Raw genomic sequence first — 21,933 nt, 5'->3', positions numbered from 1 at the left:
TCAATATTTTATCAACCAAGATGGCTGACAGGCCTTCAGTGAGCTCTCGCTGTTTAAAGCTGTACTTTCATTGTGTAAAAAGAGTTTTGAAGAGAGAAATGCAAATGAAGGTCTGCAATGCGATATTTCTCACATTAGCTTTTTGGATTGACTACAAAACAAAAAGACGGGGTTGAAATGAAAACTGTGTGGGCAGGAACGAGAGTCTGTCTCTCTCCTGCTTGCTGTGTGTGTACGGACTCGTATAGAGAGCCATATGTCATGTATGGCGTGTGGAAGAAGGTAGCTTTAGAGGAAGCATCCTCTTGGCGCCAGGATGTTTGCGTCCTCTGGTCCCACAGGGGATCTTAAACCAGTGCTGTTTTGCTCGCATGCACCGGCCGGTTTCAAACTCTCCGTTTCTCGTGCGGGCTGCCATCCAAATTGGCATCGCTGTACAATAGCCTCCTCCCTGTATCGCACATACACACACTGCAGTGTAAAACAAAACCTGTATCAGCTCTACTTGGCAACTGGACTTGCAAAGTGACTAAGAGCACAAGAAAATTACACTTCTCACATCTTTATAATTGTCCCTGCAGAGTCGAACTTAAAAACTAAATGAGTGACCAACGTAAGAAGAAAAAAAGCCATTGATGAGGTTGATTGCGCCTGACTGGTCTGTGTAATCAGTCATTGAAATCCCTGCTATCTGTGGTGTCGTAATGAGAAAGCAGCGTGGCTTTGACGGCGACAATCACACGTCGGAGTGTTTGTAAGGAGCTAATTAACAGCCCTCTTAAAGTCTGTGTACTCGCGCAACTCAATTGTTTATGAAAGAAACAATTTCTGTCAAGCTGATCATCTGCTCTGATCGTCAGTCATCTCAGTGTCGGTTGGGAAATGAGATCTGTGGTGGGTCGTCCAGGGTCAGGTGAAGTGAGGCTGAACAGGCTGAGCGTTGACTGGACTTCATAATCAATTGTTCATTTACACAAGGGTTCTTGAGGGACCTTTTGTTTCAGGCTCATTCAGCTTTTGACTTCTCTCAGGATTAGCTCTTATTGGCAGTCAGACATTGTTTTAGAAAATGTTTGCTGTGCAACACATAGCTAAGTATTTCAGTCACCATGTCCTTCCTAGAGCAAAATTTGCATTTTCATTCAGTCTGTCTGTTTTTGTTTTGTCCAGGTGTGTCTTATGTTACATAATTTCACACAGCTAAAGTCAGACCATTCTGTATTTGTCTTGAAATTATGCAATCTAATTCAAATATAAAACAACTTCTCATTGGATCATGATTAAAATACAGTGGTTGTCTCTAGTGCTGCCCTCGACTAAAGATTTTTCTAGTCGACTATTAGTCGTTAATTTAAGCGATTAGTTGACTAATTGCATGTGTATATTAATTAGCCAAATCATAATAATGAGCCTTTAATTGCCTATGCATAGCCTAATCAGCACTCAAGCGCACACATAAAGCTTGCCACAGTCCACCGGCAAAAGTAATGATTATGAATGCTTGAAAAAACAGCATGGAGACTGTCTGAACATTTTAATAATTTATGGATAAACTAGTGTTTTCTGTGTTTTTGGCTGCAGTGATGAAGTTTACGATGCTGATACGTTTCATAACATAATCTAAGAATATTTGTTTGCTATATTGAATATTTGATATGCACCTAATAATAGCTCACATTTATATAGGTTAACGTTAAAGCCAGAAGCCATCTAAAGTTGCTACTACTTACATGTTTCAAATGATAAGCCATATTGAGGTCGATGTTTTCCTGCACAAAAATTAGTCAAAGAAAAAAAACACCTTGTGGCCGTGAGAGACAGATCATTAACGGTAATTACAGTAAATTACCGTTAATGATCTGTCTAACACGACCACAAGTTTTTTGTTTTTTTTGACTAATTTTTGTTCGACTAATGCCAAGTGCACACTGATTTATAATAGTCCTTTACGATTGTTGCTTGTCAGACTGTACGAACATGATCATTGCTGTAAAGCCATGTCACACTGTAAGATCTCAGTTGTCATTAATGTCAGACTATACGACAGTCAAGGCGTGTTAAAAACGGATGCACGTAAGAAAACTTGTTCGGACTTTTACATCATCAATCAGTGACAGTGAGCTGCATTTCACGCTGGATTGAAATGGTGGCTACAAAGAAATCTCTAACGTTAATTTAGTCTTGAAAAACGAAGACAATTTGATGGTCGTCATAGGAGAAGTCACTGCAGGGACTGAGAGTCAAATCTTCTGACAAATCTTCAAAAATTTTATCGTAACGGTCATTAACCGGCTTTCGTTGAACAAGTCAAACTAATAATCAAAGACTTCAGATTTTAGTCTAGGATCAGAGGAATCTTTTAGGATTAGCTAAATTTGTCTCAGACAGTGTGCACCTGGCTTAAGCCTCTTCTTCATTAAGGGGCAGCCCTAGTTGTCTCTAATTTCAAAAGACTAAAGATGTTTTTATTTATTTATTTTAAGGCAAGTTTTCCTGTTATAGAGCAAATAAACTAAAACCAAATTTGCTTAAACAAAAAATTTGGCCTATCTATCTATCTATCGTTGCATAAATTAATAAAATCTGTTCTCCTGTCTTGTCTATCTTTCTTTCTGTCTATTGTTCTCTTTTTCCATCTATCATTCTCTCATTCTATCTATATCGTTCTATTTGTCAAACAGTGGCTTTCTGAGTTTCCTCTCTCCTGAAAAACACTAGCCGTCACTCATTTACAATAGGAATCACAATTGGTGGAAACAATATATCCTCACATTGTGTCTGCTGCTTGATGATTCTGATGCACAGCTGATGGAAAAAACATGCTCTGAAAGTCATGGCAATGGCCAATTGTAAAGCTACCAATTTCTTTCCAGTTGCCAAGGTTGACTTTGCAATTCTAATAACTAATCTAATGCTGGATCTGTTTTACACACACAAAAAGTTTTTCGTCATCTTTGCTGGACAAAGCAAAACAAAATTCTTAGTTCTTTTTTTATTTAAATTATTATTTGTTATTTTTCATCATTAAGAATTGATTTCATTTACAAATTGAAAATTGGTGGTATTGGGGATGCACATTCTCATTCTAGAGAGCATCTAATTGGACAAATCTATGCAGTGATTGTCAACTTTTGGGAATACACTATATAATGATAGCTAAATAAGGACTCAAAGCCACAATACTCTAGATTTTGATTTTCCCTGTCAAAACATACACTGTTATACAAGTGTCTTTATTGATCTCTCTCTGTCTTTTAGGCTTTTGATGCATTTATCTACATTTTCTTTGCACTGGAGATGGTGGTGAAGATGGTGGCTCTGGGGATCTTTGGCCATCGCTGTTATCTTGGCGATACTTGGAACAGACTAGACTTTTTCATCGTCATGGCAGGGTAAGGGCACTTGTGTTTTCTTTCAACCTTCCCTGACATACCATTCATTGTAGCTGCAGGTGAACCGGGCTATAGTGACCCTATATAGTGGGTGGGTTTATTTTTTCTAAGTAGAGACGTCTGCATTCTGTGAACTGTATTATTGAAAATTTAAATTCAGTTGTTATGAGAAAATGGCTCATGTAGAATATGATGAAATGTTTATATTGTGAAGTTCATCTCTTAGAGACTTGTACTTCATGTTTACCTCCAGAATGCCCTTGATGGGCTTTTCATTTGTTCTGTTGTACGTATGTCCAGGCCAAACCCTTCAGCTGCAGTCCTTCAGATCTCACTTATGTTGTGTATAAGCATCCTATGGGCCCTATCTTGCACCCAGCGCAAGTGACTTTGTACACCGACGCATGTATCATTCCTATTTTGCACCCGCGCAAAGCGGGCTTTTCCCTCCACAGAAGCACGTCGGTAAGTTAGGAAATACACTTGCGCTCCCGGGGGCGGTTCAGCGCAAAGAGGAGGCGTGTTCCTGCGCAAACGTTCCTTCATGCTATTTTGCAGGTTTAGAAAACAATTGCGCCTCTGACCAGGAAAAAATTGTTTAAAGTCAGTGGCGCGTTGTGCATGTTATTCATATGCTATTTTAAGGGCGCATGCTTGGCCATAATCAATGTAGCGTGTGCACAACGCGCATACACTTTGATTCTCTCATCTACACAGAAGCAACAGTTTTCATTTTTGCAAATCATACATTATTACGATAGATAGATAGATAGATAGATAGATAGATAGATAGATAGATAGATAGATAGATAGATAGATAGATAGATAGATAGATAGATAGATAGATAGATAGACAATTTATTATAAAAGCATACATCTAGCTTACACATTTACCCAAATTATCATATACGCCTGTTTAAGTTAATTTGGGTGGGTTTCTCCATTTCAATGTAACTTCTCTCTTTTACGGCCGTGACGAGAGCGTTGCTCTCCTTGGCTGTGAACCGCTCCTGGCGCGTGCCTGGCAAATCCGCCGTTACAATAGCAATCCGCTATGGAAAAAGCGAGTCTGATCTTAAAGGGAATGTGAGATGACGCTCTGATTGGTTTATTTCACGTTACGCCCAAACCACACCTATGAATAATGAAGCTACTTCAGACCAACCCATTTTAGATTTGCGCCTGGCGCAAGAGTCATTTATCCCGCCGGGAAAATAGCAACAGCGCCGAGACCCGCCCACAAAGTTACTTGCACTTTGCGCTTGACACTTGCGTTTCAGATCGTTAAAATAGGGCCCTATGTGTTGTTTTGATGCTGTTTTCAAAATCAAAAATTTCAGTGCCAAAAAGAGAAGTGAAAACTGCTATGAGAGTATTAATTTACCAAACTTTTCTGGATATTTCTCTGAGGAGGACATCAAAACAGAAAGGAGAAGCATTGGATCAGCAGGACAGACCTGCTAGAGCTAGATAAACTTGTTGTAATTTGTTATATACACACAAAGTCTCTCTCTCTGGCAGACTATTCACACTAACTCACAGGAAACAAACACTCATAGGCTAAGAAGCTGAAAAAATTGGAACACAGCCATAATGTTATACAGGTTGTTAAGTTTTTATTATATACTATCTTATGAGCAATGCATCCCATAACAATATTTATTTCTCTTCATAGAGCACATTAAGCTTTTCTTCTCTACTTTTGCATGTTAATTTGGTTGCACATTTAAGTGTGTTTTTAAGTACAATAGGGTAGTACAGGGTTTGTATCAGTGAGCAGCCCTACCCCTAGGCTGCTCTCAGGTTTGGCAGGATTCGCTGATTGAAAGATTAGACTCATTAGAACATGATGGGCATTAATGTGGCCTTGCCTAATAACAGACATTAGGGGCCGTTCACACAGAATGCGTTTTTTTTCTATTCCAATGCGCTACTTTTCTATGTAAACGCGCTAGAGGGATGTGTATTTAAAAATGAAATCCTGATGGGACATTTAACTAACGTAAAATCATTTGTACTTTTTGAATGGTGAAATTTAAAAAAGCACCAGAGCTCAACAAGTATGAAATATCACCCACGAGCAAATACAACACCATTAGTGCACATTTTAATGAGAACCTGTGACTTCCAGGCGACGAAGACTTGTTTAACCAAGTAAAATCGAAATGTTTCTAAGTACCCCCTGAGGTACTTACACCTGGTTGGTAAACACTGGATTAGAAGCCCTGTTACGTCAAGTCCTCTCCTGTGTGTGTTTTCTGTGTGGTGGGTTGTCTGTGTGTTTGTGTGATATTTTCTAGCCGACTCTTGGCTAATCCTTCTGTTGTGTTGTGGGTGAAGTCAGTGAGGCTATCTCTAACTACACACCCAGATTACATGCCTCTTTCTCCCCATTTTCCCCTCCCTCTCTTTCTCTCTCACACACAGCCTCGGCTCAGATTGCCGTACTGCCTTTTTTTAGTCACTCTCTCTCTCTCTCTCTCTCTCTCTCTCTCTCTGTCTTTTTCTCTCTTCCATCCCCACACCCACAGAAGAATCATCATTTTTGCAGTCTCATTTCACAAAATCCACACAAAAGTACACAACCACACACACACACACACACACACACACACACACACATATATGTACACCCCACACATTAACACTAGTAGACTGACGGTACATGAAAGTGAGGGAGATGAAGGGAGAACAGGAAAAAGAGGCTGCAGCAAAGTAGTGAACAATTAGAGAGAGGCTGCCCGTCGGCAGGTAGCTAATTACTCTCACAGACACACACTCTGATTGATGTGCACTGAAACATCCAAGATGTCTCTCTCTCTCTCTCTCTCTCTCTCTCTCTCTCTCTCTCTCTCTCTCTTTCTCTCTCTCTCTCTCTCCCTTCTGAACCTCTGTTCAGGATTTGCCTCTGTTTATTTATGTCTCTCCTCACAATACCTCACGTATGCTGTGACTTTTTTTCTTTCTTAAATTTGTCCCTACCTCCTTTACTTTGGCACATTCCCTCACTGCTTGGCACAGCTTGGTTGATTTGTTATTCAATTATTCTGTTGAAGTTATACTAGACCCACCTGAGGGACCTGAGATATAGTAATGACTATATTTATTACGTTAGTAAAGACTTTCTGTCTGTCTATTCCTCTGTCTGTACATTTGTTTGTATATCCATCCATCCATCCATGTCATCTCTAGTATTATTTTTTTAATTTTGTCAGCTATTTATTCATTTAGTCTTAGTCCTCTGTCAAATGTACTTTTTAGTTTATATTTAGTCAACATTGTCCTGTTTTTTTTAGTCAAGTTTTAGTCGACTAAATGTCTGGGCATTTTAGTCTAGTTTTAGTCAATGAAAACACTTTCGTCATGCTGCATAATAGTTAAACTGATAATGATTGTTTTGCTCAAAATTATAAACGCAATGATTTCATCAGGTTTGAGTGATCTCTCCAATCTCACTAGACTGTTACCCTTTCAGCCAGAGCAACAGAGGGCGCTCATGAGAAGAAAACAGGAGTTATTAGTTATACGAGTTAAAGGTATAGCGGAGGATCTTTCCAAATTTTAGATAAGACCCGCCCTCTCCACTTTTTGAAAAGTTTGATTGATTCACCAGAATGATTGACAATTAGGAGGACCAATAGTTTAGACTACCCACCAGGAAGTAAAACATCCTCCGCTATACCTTTAACTAATGCAAAAACTAGTTCATGTTTTTTTTTTTACGACATATACGGAAGCATTATTCCAGTATGAACAAAGGCACAGGGAAGAAACAGCTAAAACATTAAACCAAATAAATATACGATTATAATCATATAAGATTTGTCTACGTTCTTCAAGCAGTTTCTGGTATTTTCCATAAACATTATGTGTATTTATTATCGCAGTGTTTAGAAGTAGCCTTTAGCATTGTACAGTATATAAATATTTAATTCTGCCTCACGTAGACGATCACTGCCTACGATGATCAGAATCCCCATCGAATCACAAGAAAGTTATTTCAAACACTCGCTGGTGTCTGAAAGTGAGTTTTGAGTTGAAAATTGATTAAAATGTCTTAAATGTTGACGTTAGCTGGTAGCCTTATATAATGACATGGGAAATAAGCAGCTATGTTGACTGTCTCCTAAGGCTGGACTCACATATCGCGCCTAAAAACGCGTAGAAAACGCTAGGCGCGTCGCATTCTCCTTTTTCAAAAGCGCTAGGACGCGGTTGCGCTCCGGAGGCGTCTATCGTTGCTAAGCAACCATCAGCTGCGCTCTCCGTTACAGCAAGGAAATTTCAGAAATGGATTTCCACCACAGAAAAACCCTTGCTGTAACTCTGTTACAAGATTTATTTTCTAAGAAAAGTAAAAAACGCTGCAGTGTGTGGGTGCACCCGATACTCCAACAACGCAAAAAACATGGGGAATTTCACCAGCTGATCCAGGAGCTCCGCCTGGACAATGAACGGTTCAAAGCCTATTTCAGAGTGGACCAGGACCAATTTGATTATATTTTAAGAAAAGTTGGCCCAAGCATCAGTAAACAGAGCTTTTGCCGTGAAACCATCTCTCCTGCGCAACGGCTCTGCATTTGTCTGAGGTTAGACAAATAGCAAACACGTACACATTTATATATATAATATAGAACAATTCTGTATAAACAATGATGGATTTAACAATGAATCAGTTGTGAGCATTAATATTTTTAGTAAAAATATTTTTTAGTAACTAGTGCAGCAGTTTACAGTGTTAGGTTCTTGTCACGTGACCTACGGTGCGCTTGCGACATTCTGAAAAGTTGAGATGTTTTTATCTCGATGTGGCGCGGACGCGCATGGAAAAAATGAGCACGTCGCACCGCGACCGCGTCGCTTCCTTTATGAGCGCGCATACCGCGCGCCTACATTTGAAATAATGAACTTGAGCGCGCAAAAGACGCGATATGTGAGTCCAGCCTAACTCAGGTAAACTCCACCTTTGTTCAGGACCACTCCTCAAGCCCTGGAAGTGACAGTGGAAACGCAACTGGCCCTGTCACACACTAGCACGCTCTCTTCTCTCCCAAAAGTGGAAACACGGCTATTGGTGCTGCTTCCGCAGTGTTGAGAGAGCACGTAGGGGAGAGCGGGGCACAACCTAACGCTTTTTGACTTTCTCAGTTTGTGTAAATCTACTTATGGTTCAGAGTATTTATTTTTTCCCACATTAATTTCCCACATGTCTAGTACAATTATGTGGTTTTGTTTTATTAATACAGTATATACTTTTTTCTTGACATACCCCGAAAGAATGGAAGTGAAATGTGACAACATGCCCCATAGGTGGGGTACATTGTAACATGTGTGGGGCACATTGTAACATAACATATGACAGCTTAAAATGTTATCTGATCTAATAAAAAATATATACAAAACAAACTAAAATATTTTCTAAATAAAATACAATTCAAAAACTTTTTCATATAAAATAATGGCAATTTTTAATAATTAAATATAAACACATTTTTGAGTTTTGACTACGAACACATGAAAACACAGCTATACAACATAGTTCAAAACAAATAAATAATTAGTCATTTCTGAACATTGACTCTCAGTCTTTATTCACCTTTTTCTCACGTTTTCCCAATAAAATTAATAAAAGTATAGAATATAATAGCATATTTCTAATAGGGGCACATTGTAACGCAGTGTTACAACATGCCCTGCCTGCACAACTGGGGTTTAAACCCTTCTAGTGTCTTCTGCTAGTTAGCGAAGCATTAAAGAACTATCTCAAATAACATCTTGGAGATTAAAATAATATCAGATTTGTCTTATTTTAAATAAACACAAAAAATAGAGATGAAAAATTAACTTAAGTAAGAAATGTACTTTTGCTATGGTTTAATAAATGTCTATGGATATCTTCCAAAAAAATAATAATTTTGGCGGAATTTTTTTTTCTATATAGTGTTGATATGGCAACTAGTAAATACACAAAGTTTCGTCATCCATGCATGTGCGGAAGTATTTAAAACAAGCGTGTTACAACTAGCCCCGCGTTAGGTTGTGCCCCGCGCTCCCCTATATATGGTTGCCAGATTGTAAAGACTATGTAAAGACCACCCATTGGCCCAACGAAAGGAATCCAACAGTGTGGGCGAAGGTATAATGCGTGTATGTCTTTTCCGCGCTCCAGTGAAGTTCACTTAATTTATTAGAATTTAGTTTCAATATTACGTCAGCTCTATGCTTAATCTGACTCCAATTTCAAATGATAATCAAGTTTAGATCGTGTTTCTTATTAGAAAATAATCATAAATATCTCATAAATAATCATTAATAATAATACATTATTTTCTGAGTATCCCATACTTTCAATTATTCATTCATTAAGGGACCCGATGCCGCCCAGAGTCACACGCTCCGGGTTTACGTGGATCTCACGGACACAGTCTTGCCAGTCTGATCTTGGTCAGAGGGTGCAGGGTTTGCTAATACCTCTTTAGTTGGTTGCCTACTGCTCACTCATACAAAAAAGTGTAGTTTATTTAGCCACTTCCGTACAACTTGCCAAGTCAGTGATAGACAGAAATCAAAAGGTCTTCAAATGACGTGCTTACTGCTCTGTTCATATATGCGCCTTTAGTTTGACCTATCCTGGACACAGATCTGCGGTAGCACCAGCCTCCTCATAATCTACTGGTCAAAATGATTTCAGGAGAGTTCAGACTAAATCAAAATAACATTTTATTTGTCAGGTAAAAATGTTATCAATTACACAAGTAAATGATTAAAAGCCAATTCAGAAATAATAAATATATGACATAACTTGCTCAAATATTACTCCAAGTGTAAGAAATGCATTCCTGACAGAGACACGCAGTGGTGTGTCATTGTGTTCTGAGTGTAAGCCTCGGCAAGACACTGACACAGCACTGTATGGGTTTTTTCCTGGTTACAGGTTCCCAAAGACTGCTCTGCCACTTCCCATTATATAACCAGACCAGAACAAAAGGCTTATAAAAATATTTTTTAGAGTTGTTTTGGGTGAATACATGTACCCCGGGGGGTAACACCTGGTTTTGGGGGAGAGGGGAGATCTTGAAGATACACCACCCAAAGAGGAGAACAGAATTCTCCTAAGTTTTCAATCTTTCTCATAATTCCAATGACCGCAATGAAATTAAGACCATTTTGCCAATCGCACTGAGAAACATGAAAAGGAAAAACAATAGATTCACAAGATACATCATATGTGATGTATAGACAATCTCAGTGAACTTTTAGTCAGTGACTTGAGGAGGGAGAGGGGGATGCATGTATAAACAAGGAGATAAGTTTGGGCAAGACAATGTCCTGTGCTCTTTCTTTGCAATCTTCTGTCCAGGGTGCGTTTTATTGCTTTATTGTAGGGTGAGTTTTATCTCAGCTTTTGTCTTAGCAGGAAAATCAATTCTTACAACTATGTAGGCTAAAACACCGGCAGAAAATGTATCCTTTTAACAGAAAAGCTCTGATTGGGGATTTAAACTCTTGACATCTGGCAACCGCAAACATGAAAGCCCATAGCAGAGGCTTGTACAGGGGTCTGTAATATTTTGTCTCCCTTTTTTTCAACAAAAATAAGAGATTTTGTTAAAGTTTTTTTTTTTTTTACTACGATATTGCATGTTGATATAGTCAGTTACCGTTTAATGACCTTATTGGCGTGGAACGTTTTTTTTTGTGTGTCAGATTTCGTCCACGAAATTAAAACTAGTCAGCATTTATTGGTTTTATACCCTGCTATGGGTTTTATTTAATGCAAACTATACAAAATATTAGCACATTTGCCTTTGGGTGAGTGTGTGTCTGCATAGGAGGGACTGCTTCTATAAGAATGTTTGATGCAGAAAGGCCTCCTGCAGGTTTAATCCCTACATGTGGAAAGGATATTGATAAGCTCATCTCTTTCTATGGTTTATGTGTGTGTGTCAATTTGCATGTGTCTGTGGTGGTTAATTTGTCCAAGTGTAGCTTGTTCAGTTCTCTCATGTCCCTCTGTTGACGACATCCTGTAGGCATCATGATGCCTTTGAGGGTCGGACCCTTTTGCCATTAAAGCGTGTTTGTGTAAATGGTGTTAATGTCAGTGTGTTTGTAGAGGGGAGAGATCCTGCTCTCTCGGGTATTCTCACTCTATATGACATTTCAATCGCCAGTCTGACATTTCAACTGATTCTACACTGCAAAAAAAAAAAAAAAAAAGGAAAAAAACTCTGCTGATATTTTTGGATCATTCAGCCTGGTCAGTCTGACTTCTGCCAGAATATTTGCTTTGAGTGCAAGTGTGTACTTGTGCCTCTGAGCGGGTGTGTGTGTGTATTCACCCAAAGCCTGCATTTATGCATCTAAATGGAGCCGTTTATTTCATTCGTAATCAGGAACACTGCAAAGAACTCTACTTAAAGTGCTACAATGTTGTCCGATTATACACCCGTCTCACTCTGAAACAAAATAACTCGTCATGTAGTGTTCTTCACTTAGCTGTCCAATCCCCTCTCTTATCCTCTATTCTAATCAGCTTTCTTTGCATGAATGAATAATGTAGCCTATGTATGCTAATGAGAGGGCCAGCTGCTGTATGTGATTAGCAGGTGTTTATTGAGTGATGGACGGAGCACCTAAGGCTCTGCTTTCCTCAGCAGGCCCGGGCGTGAACAAGTAAAGATGTAATGAAAATTCAAAATGAAAGAGATTGAAATTGAATGAGATGTTCAGAATCAGTGGGTGCCGTCATGGATACCATTGTTACGGCAGTATTGCTCCAAATAATGCCAGTGGATTTTTTTTATGGGGGTACTGTATTTAGCATAGTATGTATGTATGATAGTAGATATTTTCAAATAGCTGACCTGAACTTGTTTGTGTAGATGCGTTTTCGGCTCATACTTAACGTCGTATTATTTGAGTTCAGTCCAAGGAAAAGGAGTGCAATGGAGTGCTCAGGAAAAGGAGTGCAATGGAGTGAAACAGAACACAGGGATCTAAAGACTCGTTTTTCAAAGAACTGCTTATATACTGTATTTACATTTATGCATTTGTCAGATGCTTTGTAATCCAGAGCAACTCACAGTGCATTCAACAAAGTATCCATTTTTTTAACGCATTTTCTCTGGGAAGCAAACCTTGGTTGCTAGCACCGCTCCAGTTGAGCACCCAAAACTACACAAATATTCTGTTTAATGTCAATCCTGGTAACACGTTCTCACATAATGAAAGTCAGAGAAGCCTAAATGGTGTAAAAGCATCATAAAAGTTGTCCATACCTGATATTCCATGTGCGTTAAATCTTTGATAGCTTTGTGTGAAAAAAACAGACCAAAATTGGTAGAATCTTGCCTAATTTGACTAGTTTTTTACCAAGCGACAGATTCATTTGCAAAAAATTTTGGTATATTTAGGCTAAATTAAAATATTAATGAATACTATAATCATATATAAATAATACTACTGCTCTTGATCCACCAGTTGAGAAGCACTGATTTAGCTGCTATAATGCTAAGATGTGAAGATATCCTGAGAACTTTGGATGGTGATGGAGAGAGAATATGTGTGTTCAGAGAGAAAGAGAGATACTAGAGGGAAAAAGAGAATGAAGGAGGCTGAGTAAAAGGAAAGAGGGAGAAACGAGTTAGTGACGAGTACACGTCAAACTTGGGAGTTTTCCTGAAGCTATGCTGGTCTCAAGCTTTTCAATAATTCATGATAGGACATGCAAGAAAGCAGAGAAATCTATTGAGAGAAAGAGAGAGCGGGATGGAAAGAGAAAACGAGTTTTTACATCAGTGTGAGACGTATCTTAACATAGGCTCGGCTCTGGCCGAAAACGCGTTTGAGGCGGTACATGGAGGCAGGAAGGCATCAAGGCCTCTCTGAATCCAATGTTTGCATAACATCCACTTCTACTGAGATGAAGGCAGAATAGAGCTATTCTTTGCTGCCTATGATATCCCACAATCCTGTGTGTGTTGTCCAGTGCTTTGTAGAAAGAATAAAACAGCAGCTGATGGAGTGGTTAAAAGCAGTTTATACATGTGTTAATTTCAAATTAAGATTAGTATTTATGACGAAATAATCTTTAAATGTTTACTTGGTTATCTCTAAAGCTCACTCAAATTAATTTTTCAGGATGTCATTAGATGTGATGTTATGGTGTCTTAGCAGTGTCTGGGCAGTAGAGCAGCTGCCTTCAGTTTTAAACAGTTCACACTTCATGGGCCGATCTGCTGGGTAGCCATGCAGGAGCAAGGCACTTTAACTCAGGTTTCTTCAGGCTCGTTGTCCCTACACTAGCTGTACTAGACCACTTCATAAAAAAATGTGTGAGCTAAGAATAACTGAAGTTTATTCCACTCTTTGTGCATGCAGTGAATACAAACAGGTCAAGGCTATTTGTGTCACACAACATTACCACATCATTGAACCTGAAACTGCAAAGCGTCAGTACAGAATTCACACACCATTCATTCATTAAAAGTTCTTAACATCCCCCTTTACATGCATATTCGTTTATTAAATATTTTGTAATGATGCAATCAGTTACCAATGAGTATTTAATACTCTCAGGTTTTCAACAATTTAAAGAAATTGTGCAGTGTTGCGGTGGGAAGCTCCACCCACACTGAAAATATATTGGACTAAAATGCTATTATTTTATCAAACATGGACGGGAAGAGATTAATGGTGGGTTTGCAGCCTATAATTTACATATATTTGAAATGTTTTCTATTATGAAAGCCAGTTAAAAAGGGGCTTTTTTAATATTTTGATTTTGATGTGTGAATTGGATTATCATTGTTTTGATAAATTGTGGAAGTTTTTAAACATTATGATAAATTCCTCAAGTTCCAAAAGAAGATCCATAAAAATCTCATCTGGTTAGGCATCATACAAATCATGGAAAATACAAGTTATATTAGAATTACAGTATTCAGCTGCATTATATTCGGGCGCATAAAATCCAAGTGATGCTGATTTACTCTGATTTTCTTGCATCACACCTATTTTATTTTACTTTTTGGACTAAATAAAATGGCTTGTCTGATCATGCAAGCTTATGACATGTTAGATATCTTATATTTGTTATGAGAAAACTTTGGCCTATTTTTTATAAGGATTTGCATGGGTATTGTGTAACATTATGCCCTGGATTTTATTATTATTAAGGAGTATGTCTGTCACTGCCTGAGCCACACACATGCGTGAGCCACACAAGCAGCCGCAGTTGTGCGTGTGTGGCAGCGTCCCACTACTTTTCGAGTGCTGACACTGCTGTCAGTCAGACAGTAATTGACATAATGGGATTGTCAAGCTCTACAACAGCAATGCAGTCGATCTTTCTTCTGTGGTAGTACTACGAAGGAACACAGTCCATGTCCTTGTTCTCTCTCGCATTCTGGCCTGTTTCCAACTCTGAATTACTAACTCTTTTCCCTTAAGCCAAGTCTTTTGGAGAAATCCATGCCACTGGGGTGATGAATATCCCATAAGCCCTTTGTACAACTTTTATTAACATCTAGTCTCATTGGTACAGTCATAATGATTGGTTACTTTTCTAATCAAGGCACAGCATGTCTGCACCTGCCTGTCGAAATGCAGCGCTTGCAACCAGATGTTTACTCTCCACTGAATATTTTAATTAGCTCTTTGTTTCTACTCGCCGGTGGATTGTAAACTGGATTTCACTTTAGTGTTCATTTTTTTAGTTTGTTTGCTTTTAATGTCATAGGCCATTCATTAAGTTTTACTCTTGACTAAAATGCATATTATTTTATTTGACAAAAATAAAATGTTAGTAAAGTGAAAAATTAAACCATATATTCAGTATTTTTACTGATATTATTGGATTATTTGAAACAATCATATTCTGTCTAGATTTTTTTTTCTACTTTTTTTTGTTCATTGTTAATGTCTTGTAGTCTTGTTTTTTTTTTTTTATAAAATAATTTAATTATAATTAAAGGTACCGTATGTAAGAAATATATTTCAATTAATCATAAAATTGCCCTAATATGTCACTAGACATTAAGAAATCATGTTCATTTCAAATACTTATATCACTGACAACAGTAGTATGGCTAGGATATTGTCATTTAAAAAGTGGACTTGCAGCCCTCAACTGATGTTGATGTTGTCATTTTGTGTTTTGGCCTGAAGCGCCTCCCTCCACCATCTACCAATCACGAAGTCAGTAGTGTTTCGGGATCCGGGTTGCCAGCTTTGCTCTAACCTACCCTAACTCTAGTCGGATAAAAATGTCTAACGTTAATAAATCCAAAAGACCTCGTTACAATTCAGAAATTCTTCGTGACAAAGTCCGAAATAAAACCAGAATTTGTATTGGAGATGCTTTTGACAGATGGAGACGGCTGAAAACGGAGAAGAATTTTAAAACAGACGCCAACGTTGCTAATTTTCTCCTGGACAGGTAAGATTCATCTATGCTTGGATAACTTGTACTTGATGTCAATGGACATTTCATATAACGTTATTCATGACAGTCGAACAAAGTTATGCATGCTCGTGCAAAGTAACGTAACAGCTCACATGGACGTATGCTAACATTAGCAATGCATTATAGGAGCCCGTTTCTCTGTACTTATGCTGAGACGCTGAGGAAAACAACATTAGCACACCCATTAACTTATGGCAATTTGAAACGTAACTTAATTGAGACAGCAGCCTAACTTTACCTCAGAAAAAAATTATTCGTCATTCGTTCTTCTAAGTTACACATGCTGCAAGTTGACCTATATGACCATTGCTAATGTAATGTAGTTACTCTAACAATATATTCTGATGGGACTGAAAACAACCCTGTGACAGCCATTGGTGATATTGACTTTGTCCAGCTAAATGTATAGTTGTATCTTTGATATTGGTTACACATAGTGACATAGGCTTGTACTTACATTAATGACAGATACATAACGTAACAAAAGATTAGACTAACAGCTACCGTTCTGTCTGTCACATACGAGCATACATCTTTATGATTATACTGTCACATACAAGCATAAATCTTTACGATTATATTTAACTAATGACAATTAGTACATTTTTTAAATAAATAATGACTCATCAAAATATCTCTCATGAAGCATAAACACAATTAACAGAAAAAAACTTACTGTGTACGTCTCGTCGTCACTTGCCATTGGAAGCTCATTGAAAGCAGCATACGTTTCTGCTGAATCCTGCAGCTTATCTGGCAACCTCGAGTCAGGGGGGAGGGGGAGGTGATACACGGCTCTACAGTATTTTTAAAGTGATTGCAGTACCAGTTTTGGCCACAATCCTACATACGGTACCTTTAATGTGCAGATTTATCATGTCTTCATTATTGTTGATTACATAAAAGCTCATCAGTAATTTTGTTGATGTCATTAACACTATTTCACCTATCCACTGAAACACAAACATCTTATTTTGAACTGTTCAATAACACGACTAGGCCTACCCATTTAAATCCACATTGTAGATTTTCTCCTTAAATCAGTGTGGAAACGGCATTTGCAGATTCCATATGGGCCCGCAGATCATTTCCGTTAAAGTAAACGCTACTAAATGGTTTAATTGCGTATATGTGAGAAGGGTTTTGGCAGTGGAGCGGCTCTGGAGAGCTGTGGAGTATTTCTCGCTGTGTGGTTATGTAGACATGTTGAATGTGTGACTCCCTGTGCTGCTGCTATGAGATGCTGTCATTATATTCTCAGTGGCCGGTGTGACTCATTCGTCCCGTTCTGTGACTCAGCTCTCACCACAGATGCCTCCCATTGAAAAACATCTCATGGAGATGGAGATCAAAGGGAGGCTGACGAGATTGGTGACATCACGGGAGGTGTGTCTGCTTTAAGATAGTCCTCACTCGGGTGGAAATAAAGTGGCTGTGTGTGTGTGTGCGTGCTGTTGGTAACACAACAGCATCTAGATTTGTTCGCTGTGATGAACCATACAGATTAAATGGGAGATCAACAGCAGATAATGTCTGGTTCTGTCTGGGAAAAGAAACCCTCTGGCCTCTATTTTCAAACACTAAGTCCCACAGGGCCGTTTGATGCAGAGAGCAGTGAGTAACTATTTCAAACAAAGCTGCTCTCTCAGAGACGAGAGAGATGAACCCCCACCACTTCAGTCTCTGACATAGTACACATGGTCAGATCAAGATGAACGGTTGGGTTGCATTAGAACGGCTTGTTGTGTGTGTGTGTGTGTGTGTGTGTGTGTGTGTGTGTGTGTGTGTGTGTGTGTGTGTGTGTGTGTGTGTGTGTGTGTGTGTGTGTGTGTGTGTGTGTGTGTGTGTGTGTGTGTGTGTGTGTGTGTGTGTGTGTGTTTGTGTTTGTGTGTGTGTGTGTGTGTGTGTGTGTGTGTGTGTGTGTGAGAGAGAGGGTCAGGGTGATGAATGGAGGTCTCTGTTTGTAGTGTGTAGGGCTGGTCTGTATGAAACTGCTGCTCACCTACAGTGGATTTTACCTGGTGCTGAGAATGGAAGACCAAATTCCATTCAAATGTTTGGGGTCGGCAAGATTTTGTTTTAATTTGAAAGAAGTCTCTTGTGCTCACCAAGGCTGCATTTATTTGATCAAAAATACAGTAAAACAGTAATTTTAAAATAACCGTTTTCTACTGAATTTATTCTTCAGTGTCACATGATCCAGAAATAATTCTAATATGCTGATTTGCTGCTCAAGACAATTATATATCATTATGTATATTATTATCAATGTTGAATAGTAGAAAATCTTACTGGCCCTAAAGTTTTATAAATGAAGTGTTTGGATTTACAGTATATGCAATACATAATCAAATTTCTGATTAAAATATTGACATTGATCAATGTGAACTTTGTACAGACCGTCAGATTCTCTTTGCATCATTCTCAAATCATGAAGATTTTTCCACTCAAATTGTTATGCGGATGACATCCTTTTTAATGAAAAACAAACAAATAAATCCTTAAAAATAATAATATGGTTATCAAAATAGATGGTTCCCAAAATAGATGGTTCAAAACCCCTCTAAAACCATTACGCTAGGACCAGTCTGACCAGCTTGATGCTCTGCTAAAAACAACAAACCACCTTTGGCTAGTTTAATTTTTTTAAACAGGGCAGTTAGAGAGAGGTTAGAAATGGTATTATAATAAATGACTAACACTAAAATAAAATGCTACAAAAGTATAGACTATGGCTCCTTGTAAGTAATGAAAAGGTTGGCAGGAGCCAGTGTTTAAGTTGAGACCTACTCATTCAAGGCAGAGTAAAGACTAAGTCCAGATAAGGGTCGGGTTCCACATTTTCATGGTCTTGGTCTTGTCATGGACTCGAGAACATTTGGACTCAGTCTCGACCTTCCTCTGGTCTTGGTTGTTAATGAGCTGGTCTCAACTACAACACTGGCAGAAACAGCACTCAGTTTGTTTACACTATGACAGTAATTTTCTGTATGTTTGTATTTCTCAGGATGGTGGAATACTCCCTTGATCTCCAGAACATCAACTTCTCCGCCATCAGAACAGTGCGTGTACTCAGACCTCTCAAAGCCATCAACAGAGTACCCAGTGAGTAAACAAGACACATACATTTTCCCCAAAAAATCTGTGATCTGCAAACCTCAGGTGTTACACATGATCCGATTCATTGTGTGTCATTTTTTCTGGTGTTAATGCCAAGCCTCAAAATCACCCTCATGTGTCAGCTTCAAACCCTGTCCTATCAAAGCCACGGTAGCGTGCATTGTGTAGCTTTGTGTTTGGCGTGCAGGTCTTCCAGAGCAGCAAAGCTGGAATTAATCAAACAGGATTTCAGAGCTATTGCTTCCCTGCCACCGCCATTAGCAGAGCCAGATTAATCCCTCCTGTAATTGGGTAGAAAAACAGTTGTCCTTGAACAAATGCCATAATTCATATTCCTCTGCTTCACGTTCACACCCATCCAAAACTTGTGGCCTTTATTTGAGCTTTTATAAGAAGCCCAGGATTTATCAATATTTCTGTGCCCATGGTCATGGTGTAGCGCATGAAATATAAATACTAACTGAATTAGCTCGCATTTGATTTTGCTGCTCGAAGTCTTGATGAAAAGATAGCGAGTGTTCAAGGGAGGGTTTCAGGAAATGTTTGTAGAATGTAGGTCTTTGTGTGCCTGTAAATAAAAACAGATTTCAAAGACACTCACAAGCACAGTGCATAAACACCGTTACACACTCTCCCTCATGCATGTAGGCATGCAGAATCGAATTAACATCCAGACATCCACTTATCTGTTCATGTAGCATGTCAAATTGTAGCAAGGTTTTAAGCAAGGCTTTGTAAAGGGATAGTTCATTAAAAATTAACATTCAGGGTTTACACTTGGCATTAACATGCGATCACCGTGATCCGATCAAGCAGATCGAATCATAAGCCTGTCAGGACACGGTGCGTTTACACCTGTCCACATCAAATGGCTTCTGGATCTGGATCTTGCATTCCCGAAAAAAAAAAAAAAAAAGGTGCAAAGTCGCCCTGAAGTGATGGGTTTCCTTTTAAAAACAGTTTTCAGTCAGGGGACATTTTACAAATCTGACAATGCAGACACGATGACACGATGGCTGGATTGCGTTTGCATTACACTGAGATCTGGTCACAATGCGTCCTCGACTACCTCCAAACCTGGACACGCTGATTGGATAACATTCCGATCAGAAGCGCGTTTACACTTGTCTTTTCAATGTGTATGTGGATTTACATCCGGATACAGGTTGCATGTCAATGCCAAGTGTAAATGCACCCTCAGTTATCATTTAATTATCCTCATGTCGTTCCAAACCTGGAATTTAAGCTCTCATTTGATTGACCTTTGCGCCACAAGTTTTTTAACTGTGATCAGCCAAAGACACAATTCTGCTTTCATTGCAGAGGTCCAGATGTTCACTGCACTAGTCGCTTCACCTGTCCACATTGTCGTGTATAACATGTTTGTGTTTCCACACACGACACAGTGTGTTAATGTGTTCCATCAGTGTTGTTAGTCCCCTGTTGTGTTTCCCCCAACCCAACACTGTGGTAATCACATGCTGCTGTTCTCCAATCAGAACGGACACACACCCTTCATTCAATCCCAGCAGTGCTTCACTAACACACCCTCACTCACACAAAAGATTTTATTTATTTTTTTAAACACAATATTTTATGATGATAAACTCACAACTGGGTGGACGGTCATAGTAACACAAATTGTTAAATGCAAATAAAATGAAGCACAAATGACTGGATGACGTAAAAATAACCTAAGAATGGCAATGTCATTAACTTCCGCAATGTGACAAATTAATGTGTAATCAGTGAAAATACATTGATTTTATGGCATTTTTGCTGAGTAATATTATAAGGTTGTGTAGAGGCAGGAAATGTTATTACATTTTATGAAAGGATGCCAAAATAAACTTTTTCTAGAATAATGAATATCTTAGGGTTATTATTCTTTCTTATCAGAATAATTTTTCTGTGTTTGTGTAGGTATGCGTATCCTGGTGAACCTGCTGCTGGACACTCTACCCATGCTGGGAAATGTGCTTCTGCTCTGTTTCTTTGTCTTCTTCATTTTTGGCATCATTGGCGTGCAGCTGTGGGCTGGACTATTAAGAAATCGCTGTTACCCAGAGGAGAACTTCACCCTGTGAGTACCAAAAGAGGAGGGCTGGTGGGCTTAAGGGAGTGAGAGAGAGAGAGAGAGAGAGAGAGAGGACTGAATGTACGGTTTCAATGGTGATTTAATTGCGAAAATAGGCACAGAATCCAAACTGTGGGTTTATTTGGATGACAGTTTTAGGTTTACAAGGATAAAGAGATGGAATTTAGGAGGCCGGATCTTCTAGAAGATGCATTTCAGTGCCTGATCACACCATCATTGGATTGGACTTGTATTTCAAATAACCTTTCTCTCTAAGAAGGGATTCTAGATGTGATCAATAGATAGTTTGGGATCACGTGGACATTGGGGGCCAATAAAAAAATATTCATTCAATTTCATGTAGGCCTATACGTTTTTAAAATGTAAACTAGTCTTTCTCACTTGTATCCTTGTTTTTAACCTTTCCTCTCATCTTTTTGTTTTTACTGTCTACCTGCCACTAAAAATGCAAATGTGGTTCCACCCAGTCGATGGCTCCAGTTGATTAAAACTCAGATTGGCGTCCATATTCATGAGTGGGTGTCTGCCTGAGGTTACCCTGCCAACCGTGGTCTGCCTGCCTCTCGCTGCTGTATGATTGGATTTGAAAGGACTCACAGTGCATGGCAGTGTGCGAGACACCCTGTGCGTTTGTTTGTACGCGTGTGTGTGGGATAAAGAAGCGCATGTCTGAGTTTAAACGTCAGCTGAGGTCTGATTGTCGTTTATTGTCTTGCAGCGAGTATATTTACGGGCTGGCGCTACACTCAGAGGATGATGAAGTGTTTTGAAAGGAGAGTCTATCATAGTCTCTTGAGGGAACGCCTGATTTTCTTCTGCTTTGTAAAGTCTCTTACAGTCTTTTTAAAATGTAC

General features: G+C 38.8%; 1 protein-coding gene across 1 annotated transcript in view; it reads left to right on the top strand.

Annotated features, from left to right (window-relative positions):
- Positions 1-21,933, top strand: part of cacna1ia (calcium voltage-gated channel subunit alpha1 Ia) — a 274,744-nt gene that overhangs the window by 162,019 nt on the left and 90,792 nt on the right. Inside the window, exons 5-7 of the mRNA XM_082142182.1 lie at positions 3,259-3,392; positions 18,869-18,966; positions 20,905-21,064. Of these exons, the coding sequence (XP_081998308.1) occupies positions 3,259-3,392; positions 18,869-18,966; positions 20,905-21,064 (392 nt within the window). The remainder of the gene's footprint in view (positions 1-3,258; positions 3,393-18,868; positions 18,967-20,904; positions 21,065-21,933) is intronic.

Source organism: Leuciscus leuciscus (assembly GCF_965113295.1).
Source record: "Leuciscus leuciscus genome assembly, chromosome: 1".
Classification (NCBI taxonomy): Eukaryota; Metazoa; Chordata; class Actinopteri; order Cypriniformes; family Leuciscidae; genus Leuciscus; species Leuciscus leuciscus.
The sequence above is the reverse complement of the archived record's forward strand: the minus strand, read 5'-3'. Positions and strand labels throughout refer to the sequence as shown.